Source organism: Miscanthus floridulus, chromosome 9 (assembly GCF_019320115.1).
Source record: "Miscanthus floridulus cultivar M001 chromosome 9, ASM1932011v1, whole genome shotgun sequence".
Taxonomy (NCBI): domain Eukaryota; kingdom Viridiplantae; phylum Streptophyta; class Magnoliopsida; order Poales; family Poaceae; genus Miscanthus; species Miscanthus floridulus.
Window position 1 is genome coordinate 135445234 of NC_089588.1, and position 18943 is coordinate 135464176.

Consider the following 18943-nt stretch of genomic DNA (forward strand, 5'->3'; position numbering starts at 1 on the left):
GATCTTCAAGCAATTTGTTAATAGTCTAACGAGCTAGTGCTACTCTGCATAGCTCTTTTCTGGTTTAGGTATACTTTTGTGTTTGTGGTGATTGTAGTAGCGGAGCTAGACTAGCCCAACGCATAGGGTCACTACATATGCAGAGTTTGCTAGATGCATTAGGCCTGTATGGGACCCGGGTGGGGGGCTAGATACAAAGGGTACCAGACAAACAGTTCTTTCCTCGACCTCCAACACCTTTCTTGGACTCCAAACTTCAATCCATGGCAACAAAAATGGAGGAGAGCTTTCTTCGACTCCAAACTTCAATCCATGGCAGCAAAAATGGAGGAGAGGCTATGTGGGGCTCCACTTGCTCCAGGGAGCAGGGGGGCTCGGGCACCCCCTGCACTCACGTGGGATCTACCCCTGGCCTAGAATAGTGTGTTACTGTGTTATACTATAGAAAACATGAAGCAATACCTAAAGTCATGGTCCAATTAGTCCTATGCTTTCCTCCACCACTGCCCTGTTATAAATACTACATTTGCGTATGTATATACACTTTATCATTGAACTAGCAATTAATTCCCTACAGACCATATCATTGGACTAGAACTAATTTTTCTACATATTAAAAAAAACAAAATAACACAATTACTGTTTAATAACAAAGCAAAATAACACAATACTCCCTCCGTCTCGTAATATTTATCGTTTTAGCTCTAGACACATAAATTAATAATTAAGGAATAAATGAGAAAAGTACGGTGCACAAAAAAAAACGAGAAAAGGATATTAATATAGAGATGTACTGAAAAAAAAATTAGGAGTAAAAATAATAAATAATTTAGGACAGCTCTAGAAGGCTACACTGACTTCCGCGACCGACGAAAATTATTAGGAGTAAATCGCTTTGTTCTTTGATCAGGTACGGTCGACAATTACTATTGGCCCAGCCGTTCCTTAAGCATCGAACGGGCGCACCATCAGGCTGCGGATGGCACAGGAACGGAAAAAAAAATTGTGTGGGCGACGGGTCCACTGAACCACCGGTGCGCCCATACGTTAGATCACTGACGCGTGGCGAGGAAAACTAATCAACGTGCGTCGGCTCCTCCCCCGCATGTCTCGGCTCCTCGCGTAGCGACCTGCAGGCTCGGTCATCGGCTTGGCTCCAAGCGCAGCACCATGTTGAGCGCTTGATTTGTTATCTTCGCCACGTGTCGATGATCCAGCCTAGGGGCGCATGGGTGATTTAATGGACCCGTCGCTCACCCAATTTTTTTCCCAGGAACGGGCGCAGTGAACTGAAGAGCATACCAGCTGCATAAGCATGTGTGTGGCGCTGAACGCTGTTGAGCTGCACTGGTCCAACACCAGCAATTATTTTGTCATGTCCACTTCTGTGAGTATTATTGGTATTTTCTCATGTCCCTTTCATCAAGGCATATAATTTGCCAATACTACTCTATATCACCGACCGAGCTGCTAGTGATCACAATCACAAAAACGACCTTGTACTAAGTATCCAAACTGGACGGCAAAGTCGTTGGTGCCAACGAGAAACGTACGTAACCAAGCCGAGGAGCTATGTACGCCGCCGCGCGCCATGGCACAGGCTGCTCTGTCGGCAGCGCCGATGGCACTGAGGCACCGCTCCTTTCCATCGTCGCATGCTGCTTCTCTGATCCACGGCCATCCATCCCAGGATTTCCGTGTCCGCAGTTGGTGCTTCCCCCAGCGGAGGTGGTGCAGTTTGGTCGGCCGGCCTGCCCCACGGCGGCGGATGTTGAACTGGCGGTAGAGTCTGCGAGGCTGCGAGCAATGGTTGGTTTGGAAAGTGATATGGTGGGCAGGTGGGGTCCCCACCGATGGCGTCAACTATGGGGCTTCGCTCTACCCCTACCCTCGCTGGGATATGGCGTCAACTATGGTTGGTTTGGGAAGTGGAGGAGGTCGAGCGTGTCCCACAGGAAGATAGGAAGGGAGAGCGTGACGTGGAAATAAAGGTACACGACACGGACGATGGGTCACAACCAAATCAAATCAAGAGTAAACGGCCATTAATTAATCATCCGTTACCAACCACTCTCCTAACGCCATCTGAAGCTCCACTTGAGGGGACCACGATTCTCTGTCCTCCATCAAACGACGACCGAACAGACATTGTGAGGGTTCTCTCTAGCCGGCTAGGCCTCGAGGGCGGTACCCAGTCCTGCAAAGCCAACGAGTAAAGGCATCCCTCGTAGGGGGCTTTTGCGAGGCAGCACGGGGTGAGGCGATGAAGGTGTCCGGGTGCCCGCGTCTCCCACGGCGAGGATGGCATTCAAGCCCCGAGCGAGGGTTCATTGGCGGCGGCAAGGCGTACCTCCGACCAGTGGTGCTGTGATGCCAGAAGCATGCAAGGGTCCTGCCCTGGCTAAGGCGAGGGTGGGGTGCCACGTGGAGGACGTTCCCACAACAATATCGACTTAGTATACAGATTAAAATCGAATACGAATACGGATATCCATATTGACACTAAGACAAATATGCATACCGAACCTATGGCGTAGCGTGGGCCTAGTTCATATATGCGGATGTGCATTTTAAAAGTTTAAGGATCTAAATGGCACACTACCAAGTTTAGGGGTTGTTATGGCGTCGCTGGTGCCAGCGTGGACCGCCACATCAGCAAATGGGTCTAGTCTGGACCTGTTTGGACCTATGACATACCATGTGCCGAGTTCAAGGACCTGGATATGCATTTTAGGAGTTTGGGGACCTAGATGACACACTCTGCCATGTTTAGGGACCGTTGGTGCATTTTACTCCTCCAATTGCAGAATTGTGAAACGGGCTCAAAGCCTGATCCCTTAGCGCAGCTTGGCTTGGCCCGAATTCCAACATCATGATCCTGAACAGCTTTGCATTGGAAAAAAGTCCATTTTCAAATATTGACCGACTCTAATTTTGTTTCCCAATCCTAGAACCAAGTATCTTTAGTGCCTTGATTGTTCAACACCGAGCATGACACAAGAGTGTGGGAGGCAATAGGCAAGCATAATGGTGTATTGTGGTGGGTTGTGGCGGAGGGACCAGGAGAATTTGGTTATTCCATTGTGTTGTGTGTGGTGCTTCTAGCCTCTTTGTGCTGGGAAAACGAAGGATGCTCCCTATGCCAAAATTTCAGAACGGGCTCAAAGGCTGATAGGGGCTTTAGCCTCAAAATCTTGTTTGGTGCGCGTGCGTCAGCACACCTTAGCAATGCGCGAACACGTGTTGAGAGTTGATTAGGCCGGCAACGATATTAGGTACGGGGGTTGGGCGAGAGACTGGCGGTCTGCTTATCATTTGTTGCGGGGGTGGTGGACGAGCTGGGCGATGATGGGGAATATGGGTGGGGTTGCAGTGTCAGTGGTGGGCTTGCAGCGAGTTTAGACTGTCTCCAATAAGGACATCCAAACCTAAAATAGATAGTGAGAGATTTAAAATCAGCCTCCAACAGAGTACCTATACAGAAGACCTATTTTGGGTTGACTGAGAGACACAATCCAAATATGGGTATTCTCTCTCCTAAAAATCCATTTGCAGAAAGGATTTTCTTTTGGGTCTTGTTGTTGAAGAAGATGCCGAATAGGTATTGAACCTTTTGTCTGTAGCGCTACCCAAAAATACGAATAGATCTTGTATTTTAAGTGGTGTTGTTGGAGATAGCCTTAGCTACTAGCAATCTGGGTAGCAGTCAAGGCAGCGAGGTGAGGGCAGTTGGGGAAGATGAGTAGAGGAAAAAGACGATGTGAGGAAGGAGAAAAAAATCTCACGCTAGTACTTAACAATGCTCTCACGTCAGATAGCGGCCTCGCTTTAGCCTATGACCCAAATTCCCCCATAAGATAGTTTTGCAATTGAAAAAGTTTGCTTAACCTTCATTAGAATTGACTAAGTGCAATTTGGTCCCATCAATCACAAGACCAAATATCTTTACTCCCTTAGATGTTCAATACTGTATTGCGGAGTTCACTACCCCAAGAAAGTATGACATCCAAAACACCTTCAAGATCATTGAAACAAAGTTGAGGGATGCACTAGTAGAGAACAGGCCTTTGATCCAAGGGCCAAATCAGGCTCTAGTCCCGACATTTTTTGCGCCCGGGACTAGAGAGACCTTTAGTCCCGGTTGGTGGAGGTCCCTGCCCAACGGCTCCTGCGCCAGGTCGTTGTGGCAGGGGACCTTTAGTCCCGGTTGGATACACCAACCGGGACTAAAGGTCGACCTTTACTCCCGGTTGGTGGATCCAACCGGGAGTAAATCTCTTGTCCCGGCTGGTGGCGTGGCCCGTGGCTGAAAACATACCTTTAGTCCCGGTCGGGTCCACCAACCGGGACTAAAGGTCCACCCTATATATACCGGCCGGCTTCTTCCTCCCCGAGCCCGCCCGAGAGCTCAGTGTTCTCGCTCTTCCATCCATTCTTCTTCGATTCTCCGTCGATTTCTTTGATTCCTCCGTCGATTCTTCGGTTCTAAAGGTTACCAACTTCAAACTCTCATATTTCATCATTGTCTTATCTCATTTTGTTCACTATATATAATTATATATATATATATATATGGTTCTTTATTGTGGTTTTTTTCATTTATAAGCAATTTGAGCTCAAAATCACTTAAAGTTTGCATATTTACATTAAGGAAGGTTAAAGTAGCTATTAAAAACTAGTATTCACCGTTCATTTGTAGCATGCATAGCACACTTCATTGTTTAGAGATATAGAGAATTTTAGAGTTTTTTTAATTTTATTTGATTATAAAATGAGAAATTTATAGTGTATTAAAAAATGAGTATAGAGAGTAGATGGCAACTGCTTCCGGGTCCTCGGCCTCTCATGGGTTCCCAAAGCGACTTAGGCCGGGCCTCCCACTCATTGCATGCGGCAAGTGTTGTGATGAGACAAAGATTGTGATGGAGTACCGAGTGAAGAAGGAGGGTCCGAACAAGGGTCGCATTTTCTACAAGTGTCCGGATCGCAATGTGAGTTATTTTATCGTATTTAATGACTATGGTTAGTTTATACCTATTTTCATGATGGTTGTGATTAAAGTTCTAATTTATGTTTTAATTTCAGTGGGATGGCACTGGATGTTCAGGCTTCTACTGGGAGGAAGAATATGTTGAACTCGTGCAAAAATATCTTGCACAACAGGCAGATATGGTGGCTAATGATGCAGTGATCCAGCCAAAGAAGCCCAAAGATGTTGAACAAACGGAAGATCTGTTTGTTTTAGTTGAGATTGGTCGCGAAATCCTTGTTCTGCTGAAGTGCATTTTAGCTTTAGTGTTTATAGTGGTAGTTGGGATTGTCTACATTGTAGCGAGGCTTTCTTAAATTTATAGCTTTTGTGGTGGTATGCATGTTGTATAGTTAACTAATTATGTTCTAGGTTTTAATACGGTATTTATGTCATGTAATGCAGATGAGTCGGCATTGGATGTACAATGCTGATCGTCGCTCACAAGAGTTCATGGACGGCGTGCATTCTTTGTTACGTGCGGCCGACGCAAACAAACGCGATGGTTTCATATGCTGCCCATGTGCCGTATGTAAGAATACGATGGAATATGCTAACTCAAAGACTCTTCATTCACACTTGTTCAAGTCGGGTTTTATGGCAAACTATATTTGTTGGACGAAGCACGGAGAAACCGGAGTTTTAATGGAAGAAGGTGAAGAAGAACAATGGGGCGATGATGACATTTTTGCTGAATATGGTGCCTTCAATGATACTGCAATGGGGGAAGCTGAAGAAGAGGTGGGGGCAAAGGAGAAACCCGCTAAAGAAGAGGCGGGGCAGAGGAGGAGCCCACTGACGATCTTGGTCAGGCCATTCGTGACGCACAAAGAGAATGCGAAAGTGAAAAGGAGAAGATCAAGTTCGACCGCATGCTAGAGGATCACAAGAAATTGCTATACCCAACTTGTGATGCGGGGCAGAAAAAGTTAGGTACCACATTGGAATTGCTGCAATGGAAGGCAAAGAATGGTGTATCTGACAAGGGATTCGCGGAGTTGCTAAAAATCCAAAAGAAGATGCTTCCGAAGGATAACGAATTGCCCAGCACTACGTACGAAGCAAAACAGGTAGTCTGCCCTTTAGGATTAGAAATCCAGAAGATACATGCATGCCCTAATGACTGCATCCTCTACCGTGGCACGGAGTACGAGAAGTTGGATGCATGCCCTGTATGTCACGCGTCGCGGTATAAGATCAGGCGAGATGACCCTGGTGATGTTGAGGGCGAACGTCCCAAGAAGAAAATCCCTGCCAAGGTTATGTGGTATGCTCCTATAATACCACACTTGAAACGGCTATTTAGAAACAGAGACCATGCAAAGTTGTTGCGATGGCACAAAGAAGACCGTAAGGTAGACAATATGTTGAGACACCCTGCTGATGGGTCCCAGTGGAGAGCAATCGATAGAGAATTCCCCGAGTTTGCAAGTGACGCAAGAAACTTAAGGTTTGCTTTAAGTACGGATGGTATGAATCCTTTCGGGGAGCAGAGCAGTAGTCACAGCACTTGGCCTGTTACTCTATGTATCTATAACCTTCCTCCCTGGTTATGCATGAAGCGTAGGTTTATTATGATGCCGGTGCTCATCCAAGGCCCAAAGTAACCTGGCAACGACATCGATGTGTACCTGAGTCCACTAGTTGAAGAACTTCTACTTTTGTGGAACAAGCCAGGTGTACGCGTGTGGGATGAGCACAAGTAGGAGCACTTTGACCTACGAGCATTGTTGTTCGTAACAATCAATGATTGGCCAGCTCTAAGTAATCTTTCAGGACAATCAAACAAGGGATATAATGCATGCACGCACTGTTTCGGTGATATGAAAGGTATATTCTTGAAAAAGTGTCGCAAGGTCATGTCCCTTGGGCATCGACGATTTCTTCCTGCAAATCACCCCGTAAGAAAGAAAGGCAAGCATTTTAAAGGTAAGGCAGACCACCAGACCAAGCCTCGCAACCGAACTGGTGAGGACGTCCTCGATATGGTCAATGATGTGAAAGTAATATTTGGAAAGGGACCTGGCAGCCAACCTGTTTTGAAGGACGCCAACGGTCACGCACCCATGTGGAAGAAGAAGTCCATATTTTGGGAGCTACCCTATTGGCAAGTCCTAGAGGTCCGCAGCGCGATCGATGTGATGCACCTGACGAAGAATCTTTGTGTGAACCTGCTAGGCTTCATGGGCGTGTATGGGAAGCCTAAGGACACAATTGAAGCACGACAGGACCTGCGGTGTTTGAAAGAACGAGACAACCTGCATCCAGAGAAGACAGATGATGGACGCCAGTACTTAAGTCCTGCCAGCTACACTCTTAGCAAAGAAGAGAAGGACAGCTTGTTTGAATGCCTAGATAGCATTAAGGTACCGTCTGGATTCTCCTCGAATATAAAGGGTATAATAAATGTGCCAGAGAAGAAATTTGGACACTTAAAGTCCCATGACTGCCACGTGCTCATGACTCAATTGCTTTCAGTTGCATTAAGAGGAATTCTACCGCCAAATGTACGTCTAGCCACCGTGAAGCTATGTGCATTCCTCAATGCAATTTCTTAGAAGGCAATCGATCCAACGGATCTAGCGAAACTATAGAATGATGTGGTTCAATGTCTTGTCAGCTTTGAGTTGGTGTTCCCTCCTTCCTTCTTTGATATCATGACACACCTCCTAGTTCATCTGGTCAAGGAGATTACTATTCTCGGTCCTATGTTCCTACACAACATGTTCCCCTTTGAGAGGTTTCTGGGAGTCCTGAAAAAATATGTTCATAACCGTGCTCGGCCAGAAGGAAGCATCGTCAAGGGCTACGGAACAGAGGAGGTCATTGAGTTCTGTGTTGACTTCATTCCCGATATTAATCCGATTGGTGTTCCTGAATCGCGACACGAGGGGAGACTAAGTGGAAAGGGGACACTAGGGAAGAAAACATATATTGGTAAGGGTGATGATTATTTTAATAAAGCACACTACACAGTTCTACAGAACTCCGCCTTGGTAGATCCGTATATCGAGACACACAAGAACCTCCTCCGATCTGAGTTCTCAGGGAAGTCTGAAGCATGGATTACGCGTCAGCGCATGGAAACTTTTAGCGACTGGTTGCGAAAAGAATGTCAGGGTGATGAGAGTATTGATGAGGAGTTGTATTTGTTGGCTAGACAGCCATCGTGGCATATCCTCACATACAAAGGGTATGAGATAAATGGGAATACATTTTACACAGTAGCACAAGATAAAAGGAGCACCAACTAGAACAGTGGTGTCCGCATAGATGCCACCGACCCTAGTGGGAACAAGCAAACATATTATGGCCGCATAGAGGAGATTTGGGAACTGGACTATGCATCTCATTTTAAGGTACCTTTGTTCAAGTGCCAGTGTGTAAAGACGACTGGAGGCGGCATAGTAGTCGACAACCAGTATGGAATGACAACAGTGGACCTCAACAATATTGGGTACAAAGGTGAACCGTTTGTCCTTGCGAAGGATGTGACTCAGGTGTTCTATGTCAAGGATATGTCTACAAAACCGAAGAGAGGGAAAAACGACAACCACCCAATCAATGATGAGCCAAAGCGCCACATAGTTCTTTCAGGAAAAAGAAACATCGTCGGAATCGAAGACAAGTCAGACATGTCAGAAGATTATGAAAAGGATGACCGAATTTCACCCTTCACAGTGAACAAAGACCCTAGCATCCAGCTAAACGATGAGGACACTCCATGGTTACGGCGCGATCATAACCAAGGGACATACGTCAAGAAGAAGTTCACTACTGTGCCCGCTTGATATATATATATATTGATGTTCAATAGTGTGTATTTGAGATATTATGTAATAATTGTGAATTTATGTTTGAATGTGGGGTTATGTCACGTTGAAATGATGTGAAAACAAATTTATGTTTGATGTTGGGATTATGTCGCGTTGAAACGATGTGAAAACAAATTTATGTTTGATGGTGGGATAATGTCACGTTCAAATGATGTGAAAACAAATTTCCAGTCGAAACACAAGAGTTTTTCTGAATTTAATTAAACATTATATTTTTGCATTATCGAAATAGTAATTTAAACACAATATTATGTTTTAAAACTTGTTAAAAAAAATTAAAACTTTAGGTCATAGAATTTTGCTGTGTACAATAAAGCAAAATAGAATCTATATTTTTTTTAAAACATTTTTATGCCTTGTATTTAATTTTCTGTGCATTTAACAAACATTTTATCAATTGTATTTAATAAAGCAAAATAAAATCCTAATGAATTGGCGGGCAGTGAAACTGCATGTTTGTTGCTCGCCAAAACACCTTTAGTCCCGGGCCCTTTGAACGCCTAGGACTAAAGGACCTTTAGTCCCGGCTGGTGGTTGAGCCCGGGACTAAAGGTTCTCCACCTTTAGTCCCGGTCCCTGTGAACGCCCGGGACTAAAGGACCTTTAGTCCCGGTTGGTGGTTGAGCCCGGGACTAAAGGTTCTCCACCTATATAAGCGCCCGCCCGGCCCCTCTTCTTCCTCCTCCCCACTGCCCTAAGTCTACCGCCGCCGACGCCGACGCCGACGCCGATGCCGCACCTCGCCCGCACGCCACCTCGCCGACGCGGCCCACCTCGACGACACCGGCGCCCCTCCTCGACCTCGCGCCGGCCCCCGACCCCCACCGGCTCGGCCCACCGGCGCCCCGACGCCGGCCCCCGACCCCCACCGCTCGGCCATCGGCGCCCCGGCGCCCCTCCTCGACCTCACGCCCACCGGCGCCCCTCCTCCACCTCGCGCCAGCCCCCGACCCCCACCGGCTCGGCCCACCGGCGCCCCGACGCCAGCCCCCGACCCCCACCGCTCGGCCATCGGCGCCCCTCCTCGACCTCGCGCCCACCGGCGCCCCTCCTCCACCTCGCGCTGGCCCCCGACCCCCACCGGTTTGGCCCACCGGCGCCCCGACCCTACGCCACACCGACACGCCGCCCCGGATCAACGGTCGCACGCCACACCGACACGCCGCCCCCCACTGCCACTACGCCGCCGACCCTACGCCGACCCTCGACGTCGGCCATCACCGCCCCGACGCCCACCGAAGCTCACCGCCGAGCACACGGTATATGACTTGCATTGTGTGTATGGTATATGACTTGTGTGTATGCAGTGTATGTTGTAACTGCGGAGCAACGCCGCCCCGTTGTTGTATATGCGGAGCAACGCCGCCCCGTTGTTGTATATGCGGAGCAACGCCGCCCTGTTGTTGTATATGCGGAGCAACGCCGCCCCGTTGTGTTGTATATGCGTAGCAACGTACGCCGCGATTCGTCCTAGCGAGAACGACGATTCGCCCTAGCGAGAATGACGATTCGCCCTAGCGAGAAGGGCGAATTCCCCCTAGCGAGAACGATGATTCGCCCTAGCGAGAAGGGCGAATTCGCCCTAGCGAGAACGACGAATTCACCGAGCGAGAACGATGATTCGCCCTTCTCGCTAGGGCGAATCGTCGTTCTCGCTAGGGCGAATTCGTCGTTCTCGCTAGGGCAATTTTTCCTTCTCGCTAGGGCGAATTGTCGTTCTAGCTACGGCGAATCATCGTTCTCGCTAGGGCGAATTGTCGTTCTCGCTAGGGCGAATTGTACATATATGACTTGTTTACATATATGAATTGTTTATATATATGACTTGTTTATATATGTGACTTAGATTTTGTTAAATTTGTTAGATATGGCTGCCCCGGGAGACAACATGGATGAAGAAATGATGAATATTATTGCTGGAGGTGATGCGCAGGATGTTGATGACGGAAGTCAATATCTAGCTCTTGAAAATGAGCAAGAAAATGTTTTGCAAGAAAATACAGGCGAGGTATATATACTAAATATATATTATATGTGGAATATTGTATATATTTCTGTGTACAAAAGATATTTATTTATTATTTTTTTATATGTAGCCCTCTGGATCGGTGACCACAACGGCGAAGAGCAAAAATGTTCGAGGACCGAAGAAACCACTGGAGGGCCGGTACATAATATCGGAATTCAAGATCGAGACAGGCGAACCACTTGGTCCACATAAAAGGAAATTCGTGGAACACTGTGGGTACCTTGTAAGGGACAGAATTTCGATCAGTATCCGTGAATGGAAGAAAAAGATCAACGAGCCTGATGTTAGTTTTGTCCCTGATGTTGACAAGAATTTGCTCTGGAATGATATCCTTGCCCATTTCACGTTGCAAGCGGATGATTATGATGATATCAACGATGATGAATTGAAGGAGCTAGTTCGATCGTGGGCTGTGAAGAAGATGGCCACACAATTCCAGACTTGGAAGAAATACCTATACAACACATACATCAAGAAGAACGAAACGCCGAATTGGGTTACTGCTAAGGGCCCGATCTCGAAACAGAGGGCCTATTGGAATGCTTTCGTACAGTACAAGACATCAGAAGAGGGTGAGGCACGGGTGAGAAGGAACCAAGAGAATGCCCGAAAAAAGGTATACCACCATGACATGGGATCAGGTGGCTACGATACTGCCATTTCGAAGTGGCAAAAAATGGAAGCGGACATTATTGCCAAGGGGATCGAACCAGAATCAGCCAAGGGGCCCCTACGCTCGAAGAATTGGTTTTTCGGTCATGGGGGAAGACTCGACCCACAGACCGGTCGAGCAGTGTATGGGCCAAAACTCGAAACAACAGCACGCCGATTGGCTTTTGCTATAGAAGCCAAAGAGATTGGGGCGTTCAAGCCCAATAGAGAGAAGGATGAGCTGACGTATGCCATCGGGGCTGCTGAACACACTGGCCAAACCAGAGGCTTAGGACGCAACACTCCATGGGTTCATGGTTTTCCTGATGACAGGGAAACCTACCGAAGCCGCCAGAGAAGCAAGGAGGAGCAAGCAGCGCGGGTGGCAGTGTTGGAGGAAATGGTGCTTGAAGCAAAGGAGCGAGAAAAAGCAATGGAAGCAAGAATGCAGGAAGAAATCAGAAAGCAAATGCAGATAGCAATGAGTGCTCAGAGGCAGGCATCAGAGCCAGGAATGAATGTTAATATTAGCCCTCCTGGTCAGTTGAAAAGCAGCTGCGCTTCCACTGAGCTGCCAAAGCAAGATGACGCAGCGCTGCGCTTCCCCGTGGATGATGTCACTATTCCAATGACATCAATTGAGCTACATGTTCCAAGGGGGAATGACACAATCAAGGTCGCTGTCGGTGTTTTTACTCCTCCAGACCCTACCAAGACACCAAGAATCCATGGGGCACCAATACAACCTGGATATGCTAGGGTTGCAGTGGACCAAGTGAGCAAAGGTTATGAGGATCTAGTTCTTGATATTCCTGGAGGTGATGGAGAGAAGACTCTAGGAGAAGCAGAGAAGGCATATATACTATGGCGCAAGCGCTACATCATTATCCCTGGGGCGTCTGCTCCACCGCCAGCAGACATTAGGTGCGGACAAAAGTTAACAAAACATTTTTTTGATAATTTTCTATGGGCATGACTAATAATAACGATTTACTTATATCTCATTATTTTTTGTACTCACAAAGCAGGGCCTCCGCCAACCTAAGTCCAGTTGTTGCTTCTCCCGACCATCATAGTGCTCAGGGCAATGATGACGCCTTCAAAGGCACTGCTGCATCCCCACCATCTCCAACTCCTCCGTCGCCTCCAAGGAAGTCCACAACTCCTCCGCCGAGGTCTCCAACGCCTCCGCCGCCTCCAAAGTCTACACTGCCTCCAAGGCGGTCTCCAACGCCTCCCCCGCCTCCAAGGAAGCCAGCCCCTAAGAGGTCCGCCCCGCAAATGAAGCCGTTGCCCCGCCCGTCGGCAAAGAAGCAGAAAGCAAGTACTCATCCAGTTCCCCAAAAACTATCTTATGAGAAAAGTGATCAGGAATTAAAGGATGCAGTACAAAAAGATGTGCATGATTTCTTTGAAGGTGTAAAACAGGCACAACGAGCGAGGGACAACCCGGAGAAATCATACTTCTACCTATCTTCGGATCAGCTAAGAAAGAAGGTGGAACAAAAAAACGGGATTCTCTTAAGAGCGCCGCGAAACAACCGATATCGGACTATGACCGCTCTCTCACCAAGTCATATGAGGCGGCGCAAAAAAAGAAGACAGTAGGGAAAGGTGTTGCACAACTCGGACAACAATCGCAACAATCAATCCCCCCTTGTCGTTCCTAACGAATATGGTTCAAACTTAAACTTAATGGAGGAGGTAGGCGGCTATGAGTCGTTGCTTCAGTTTTATCACGATACTGGTTTGAACCTTGCCCAATTGCTCGCTGAAGGACCATCTGCTCCGGAAGTGGATCCTTACAAGAAGTTTGTAGCAGGCCAGAGTCTATACAACCCAGAGAAATTAGATGAACTGGGTACGCAAATGTATCTGCTAAACGAGTGGTACATGTCGGCGTCTGCTGCGGGACAAATCTATATTTCTGTCAGAATTAGAAACCACCATTACTTCCGTGGCAATGACATTATCTATGTCGAGCTTCCAGAATTACACCAACTATGCCACCTGGACTCTCTCGACAAAAGTCTCGTTAGCTGCTATTGTCTGTAAGTGTGATTATTTTCTACTATATTCACAATTTCTTTATTACATATTCACAATATATATTCACTATTTTCATGTATGCAGATATGAGATGACAGAACTTAGAAAGAGAAAGGATAATGATGTTGGGTTCGTTGATCCGTATGTCGTATTCAAACACCCTAACCCCCCGAAGGATTATAAGCCAGAACCTGAGAGAAATCTCATGAATTTCTTAGTGAACCAACGCGACAAGAAGGAGATACTCTTCCCCTACAACTTCAAGTGAGTGTTATTATAAGTAATTAATGTCGATCATATATATGGGACATCAATATTTCCTTACTAGCTAGTTACCTCTCTCTCTCTCTCTCTCTCACACACACACACACACACACATATATATATATATATATATATATATATATATATATATATGTTTATGCAGCAATCACTGGATATTGATGGTCATCAATATGGCCAATAGTAGATTGAAAATCTTAGACTCGTTGAGAAAATCACAAACGGAGTATCAAGACATGATAGATATTATACAAGGGTAATTAATTTAGTTTCTCTATAACAATATATATATAATATATATATATATATATATTGTTATAGAGAAACTAAATTAATTACCCTTGTATAATATCTATCACGCCGATCTCTCAACAATTATTAAAGGTTAAATTATTTTTTTATTTTATTGGGAGCAGGGTTTGGAAAAGGTTAATTGAGGAACAAAAAATGAAACATTGCAAAGAGCCACTGGATGTAATCGCACACAAAGTAAGTACTATAACTACACATTTATATTCAATTAACACCATATGATGATTTCAATTCACCCTAATTGATTTTTTTTCGTAAAAGTGGGTTCTAAGGCAGGAGTAGGGTAACAACTACTGCGGATACTATGTTTACGAGTTCATCATGGCGTACTCAAAGAGAACTCCTGAAGAGCGTCTCAAAGTACGTATATAAATACTTTTTCCTTCATATTATTTCGATCGTATATTTACAATTTCTTTATTGCTCTCATTTGTATAAGTAATTACATGAGCAATACACATACATATATATATATATATATATATATATATATATATATATATATATATATATATATATATATATATATATTAATACTTTTTCCTTTAACTTTTATTGAAGACTGAATGGTTGAGGAAAAGAGTCATACGACTTGACCAACTTAAAGCAATTCGAGAGACTATAGCAGGATTTTTCAATGACCAGGTCATCAACCCCAACGGCGAGTTCTACAATGACCCGAACGAAACGTGGAATCCAAATCTGGAGGAGTGAATTCCTAAGGACCTAAACAATTTATATATCAAACATTTGTAATATATATAGAGTATGGTGTACAAAGTAAGGACACGTATATTCGTTTGTTATTTATGTACAAAGTTCGAACGAAAACTTACGCGTGCGAAGTACACATATATATTACTATTATATATTACTATTAGCAGCGTATTCGAAAATATATTTTAATATCAAAACTAACTAATCATTAAATGAAAAAAGAAACCAAAAATAGAAACTAGAAAAAGGAATAAAGAAAGATGGACCTTTAGTCCCGATTGGTAACACCAACCGAGACTAAAAGTCCTGCCGCGTGGCGTTGAACGCCAACCCTGAAGACCCCCCTTTAGTCCCGGTTGGTGTTTCCAACCGGGACTAAAGGACTAAAGGTCCCCCTTTAGTCCCGGCACCAACCGGGACTAAAGGACTAAAGGTCCCCCTTTAGTCCCGGGCGCCAAGCCGGGACTAAAGGAGGGTACCTTTAGTCCCGGATTGGTGCTCCCGGTTGGGAAACCGGGACTAAAGGGGTTTCCCAACCGGGAGCAAAAACCCTTGCTGCACCAGTGATGTCAAACAGAGATTTAATTTTCTACATTACACCAACATCAAAACCACCGAGGGTTGTACTTTGCATGGTATTAAATAGTTGAGGGAGTAAGGAGATCACTGGTTTTTGTAGTTTATGGAGAAATCAGACTATGGAAATTAGTAATGAGATGTTAAATACTTCCTCCATTCCAAATTATAAGACGTTTTGGCTTTTCTAGATACATGACTTTAACTACGTATCTAGACATAATATACATCTAAGTGCGTAGTAAAAGCTATGTATCTAGAAAAGTCAAAATGTCTTATAATTTATGATGGAGGGAGTGGAACTTTTCCTTTTGCAGTTGACTCCTGAGTCTAACTAGCTAGTCGCACTGTATGCATAGTTGATTTCAGGTTCCTCCATATGCAGTTTTTGCTAGATGCATTAGGCTTGTAGGGCTGGATCCAGAGAAACAAATTAGTAGGGGCCAAAGATAAAGGTACTAGACAAACAACTTCTTTCTTCGACCTCCCACACCTTTCTTCAACTCAAAACTTCAAATCCATGGCAGAAAAAATGGAGAAGAGGCTATGTGGGGCTCCACTTGGCCCTAGGGAGCAGGGGCTCGGACACCTCTGCATTCATGTTGGATCCGGCCCTGGCCTCTATAGAACAGTGTGTTATATAATATATGGTCCGTTTGGCAGTGCTCTATCTCCTCCAAAAACAGCTCTAGTTCCGGCTCTTATAAAGGAGCAGGTTTTCTTAAGAGTTGAAGCCGTTTTTTAGCACCGTTTAACAAAAGCAGCTTCTCCGGTACGCAAAAAAGTAAAAAGTTATTAATACCCTTATTTTTTTTCTTTTTTCTTTTTTCTTTTCTTACCTTATCCGTTACCCAGCCCACCGTGACCCATTATTTCTCCTCCCCTCCCCTTCATTATTTTCTCTCTCCTCGTCCTCTCCCCAACCTCTCACCTCCCGCATAGACGCCAGAAGTCCTCGGAGATCCGGCGGTCCGGCAACCCCGTGCCCCGCGTCCTCACCCAGCAGCCACGCGCTCGGAGCTCTGGTGAGACACGCCGGGACACCCGTCACACCGGTTTTAAAATAGTCGCTTTATTTGCAGGCCTGTGATCAACATCAGAGAGCGTACTAGCTGCATAAGCACGTGGCGCTGAACGTTGTATTGGCGCAGCCGTTCCTTTCAAGGCCCCCCGCTCACTGCTCACTGCTGCTGAGTATTATTGGCATTTTCTCATGTCCGTTTCATCATTCGCTTTTCTCGAATTCCATCCTTTTTTTGTTTTTAGTTAAAATAGTATTTTTTTACACAATAAATTAATTGGAGCAATATTTCAGCTTTATTTTTTCAGCGAAGCGAACTTAGCCCATATCACCGACCGAGCTGCTAGTGACCACATACAATCACAACACCACCTTGTACTAACTACCAAGTATCAAAGCCGAGGAGCTACGCGGCCGCCATGGCTCAGGCTGTCAGCAGCGCCGATGCCACTGAGGCGCCCCTCCTGCTCTCGTCGCCGACGCCGCCACCGCCAGCAGGTGCACCGCGCAGGAACTGGTTCGCCTTCATCTGCGCCACGCTCGCCTCCGTCACCACCATGCTACATGGCTACAGTACGTACGTCGTTGCTGCAAGTTTTTACTGCATCACGAAGAGATGCTACCTCATGCTTCCGATCCCTACGTGTTTTGCAGACCTGACGCTGATGAGCGGCGCGGAGCTGTTCATGCGGGAGGACGTGGGGCTCACCGACGGGGAGGTCGAGGTGCTGTCGGGGTCGATGAACGTGTTCATGCTCGCGTCCATCCTCGCCGCCGGGTGGGTGGCCGACCAGCTGGGCCGCCGCCGCACCCTCGTGCTCGCCAACGCCTTCCTCATGGCCGGCGCGCTCGCCATGTCGCTGGGCACCAGCTTCGGCGCGCTCATGGCGGCGCGCTTCGTCACCAGCGTCGGCTCCGGGTTCGCCCGCGTCGTCGCCCCCGTGTACAACGCCGAGATATCGCCGGCGTCCACGCGCGGCGTCCTGTCATCCATGCTTGACGTCTGCATTTTTAATACAGCATACATCATGCTGGTTGATTAAAAAGCTCGTTTTCGTCGTCTTTAATTAATGAAAAGACGTGCATCAACGTGCAGATGTTCATCAACGTCGGCATCCTGCTCAGCTACGTGTCCAACTACGCCTTCTCCGGCCTGCCGGTGCACCTCAGGTGGCGCGTCATGTTCGGGGTCGGCGTCATCCCGCCCGTGTTCATCGCCGCCGGGGTGCTCCTCATCATGCCGGAGTCGCCGCGGTGGCTCGTGATACGTGGCCGCCACAGCGACGCGCGCGCGGTGCTCCTGCGCACGTCGGACGCCCCGGCCGACGCCGACCTCCGGCTCGGGGAGATAAAGCGAGCGCTCGCTGACGCCGAGCCACCACCACCCGCTGCCGCACGCCACGGCGGCAGCGGTGCTGGTGTCTGGAAGCAGCTCCTCGTCCGGCCATCGACAAGCGTGCGGCGGATCCTCACGTGCGTTCTCGGGCTGCAGTTCTTCGTGATGGCGTCCGGCGTCGACGCCATCCTCCTCTACAGCCCGCTGGTTTTCAAGGCGGTCGGCATGACGTCCAAGTCCGCCGTCCTCGGCGCCACCGTGGCCATCGGAGCGGTCAAGACGTGCTTCATCCTCGTGGGCATGCTCTTCACCGACCGCCTCGGCCGGCGCCCGCTCCTCCTCGCCAGCACCGCGGGCGTCGCCGTGACCGCGGCCGCCCTTGCCATGACGCTGTACGTAGGCACGAACACGACGTCGCCGTCACCGGCCACGGCCGCGGCGTGCCTGGCGTCGGTACTGGCCGTCATGGCCACGTACTCCATCGGGTACGGGTCGGTGGTGTCGGCTTACAGCGCAGAGGCCTTGCCGCTGCGGCTCCGCGCACAGGCCTCGAGCCTGGCCATGGCGGTGAACAAGCTCACGGGCGCAGTGGTGAGCATGACGTTCATCTCGCTCGCCGACGGGATCACCATGCCTGGGTGCTTCTTCCTCTACGCTGCGGTGACGGCGGCTGCGTTTGTGTTTGTGTACACGAGGCTGCCGGAGACCAAGGGCCGGAGCTTGGAGGACATGGAAGTGCTGTTCGACAAGTGAGGGCAGCCACACATAGTTTGCTATTTCGATCTGTCCGTCAGATCGTCAATAGTAATGATAGTTTGGTCTTGATATCCATTTGCATTTGATAAACACTATGTAGCGTGCCTGTGCGTTGCTACGTAATAACTAATAATTTATACTAAAAACACACGGATCGCATGATAAGATAACAATACTGTTAAATTAAATACCAACGTTAAAGTGATATTTAATCCAAAAAGCAAAGTTTATGAATTTAACACAGTCACGGAGTGCGTGGCGTCACAGACTCACAAACTCTAGAGCTTCCAGAGATTGGGTCGAATCCAACCTAGAGCCTCAGAACCCTGCATCTTTTCCTGGATGAGCT

At 47.3% G+C, this 18943-nt stretch overlaps 1 protein-coding gene across 1 annotated transcript; it reads left to right on the top strand.

Annotated features, from left to right (window-relative positions):
* The first annotated feature begins 16577 nt into the window (after window positions 1-16577).
* On the top strand, window positions 16578-18693 carry LOC136483022 (polyol transporter 5-like). Its single transcript, XM_066480149.1, has 4 exons — window positions 16578-16696; window positions 16797-17075; window positions 17157-17503; window positions 17599-18693. Exons 2-4 carry the CDS (start codon window positions 16922-16924, stop codon window positions 18589-18591), a joined length of 1494 nt encoding a protein of 497 aa, XP_066336246.1. The 5' UTR covers window positions 16578-16696; window positions 16797-16921; the 3' UTR covers window positions 18592-18693.
* The last annotated feature ends 250 nt before the right edge of the window (window positions 18694-18943 follow it).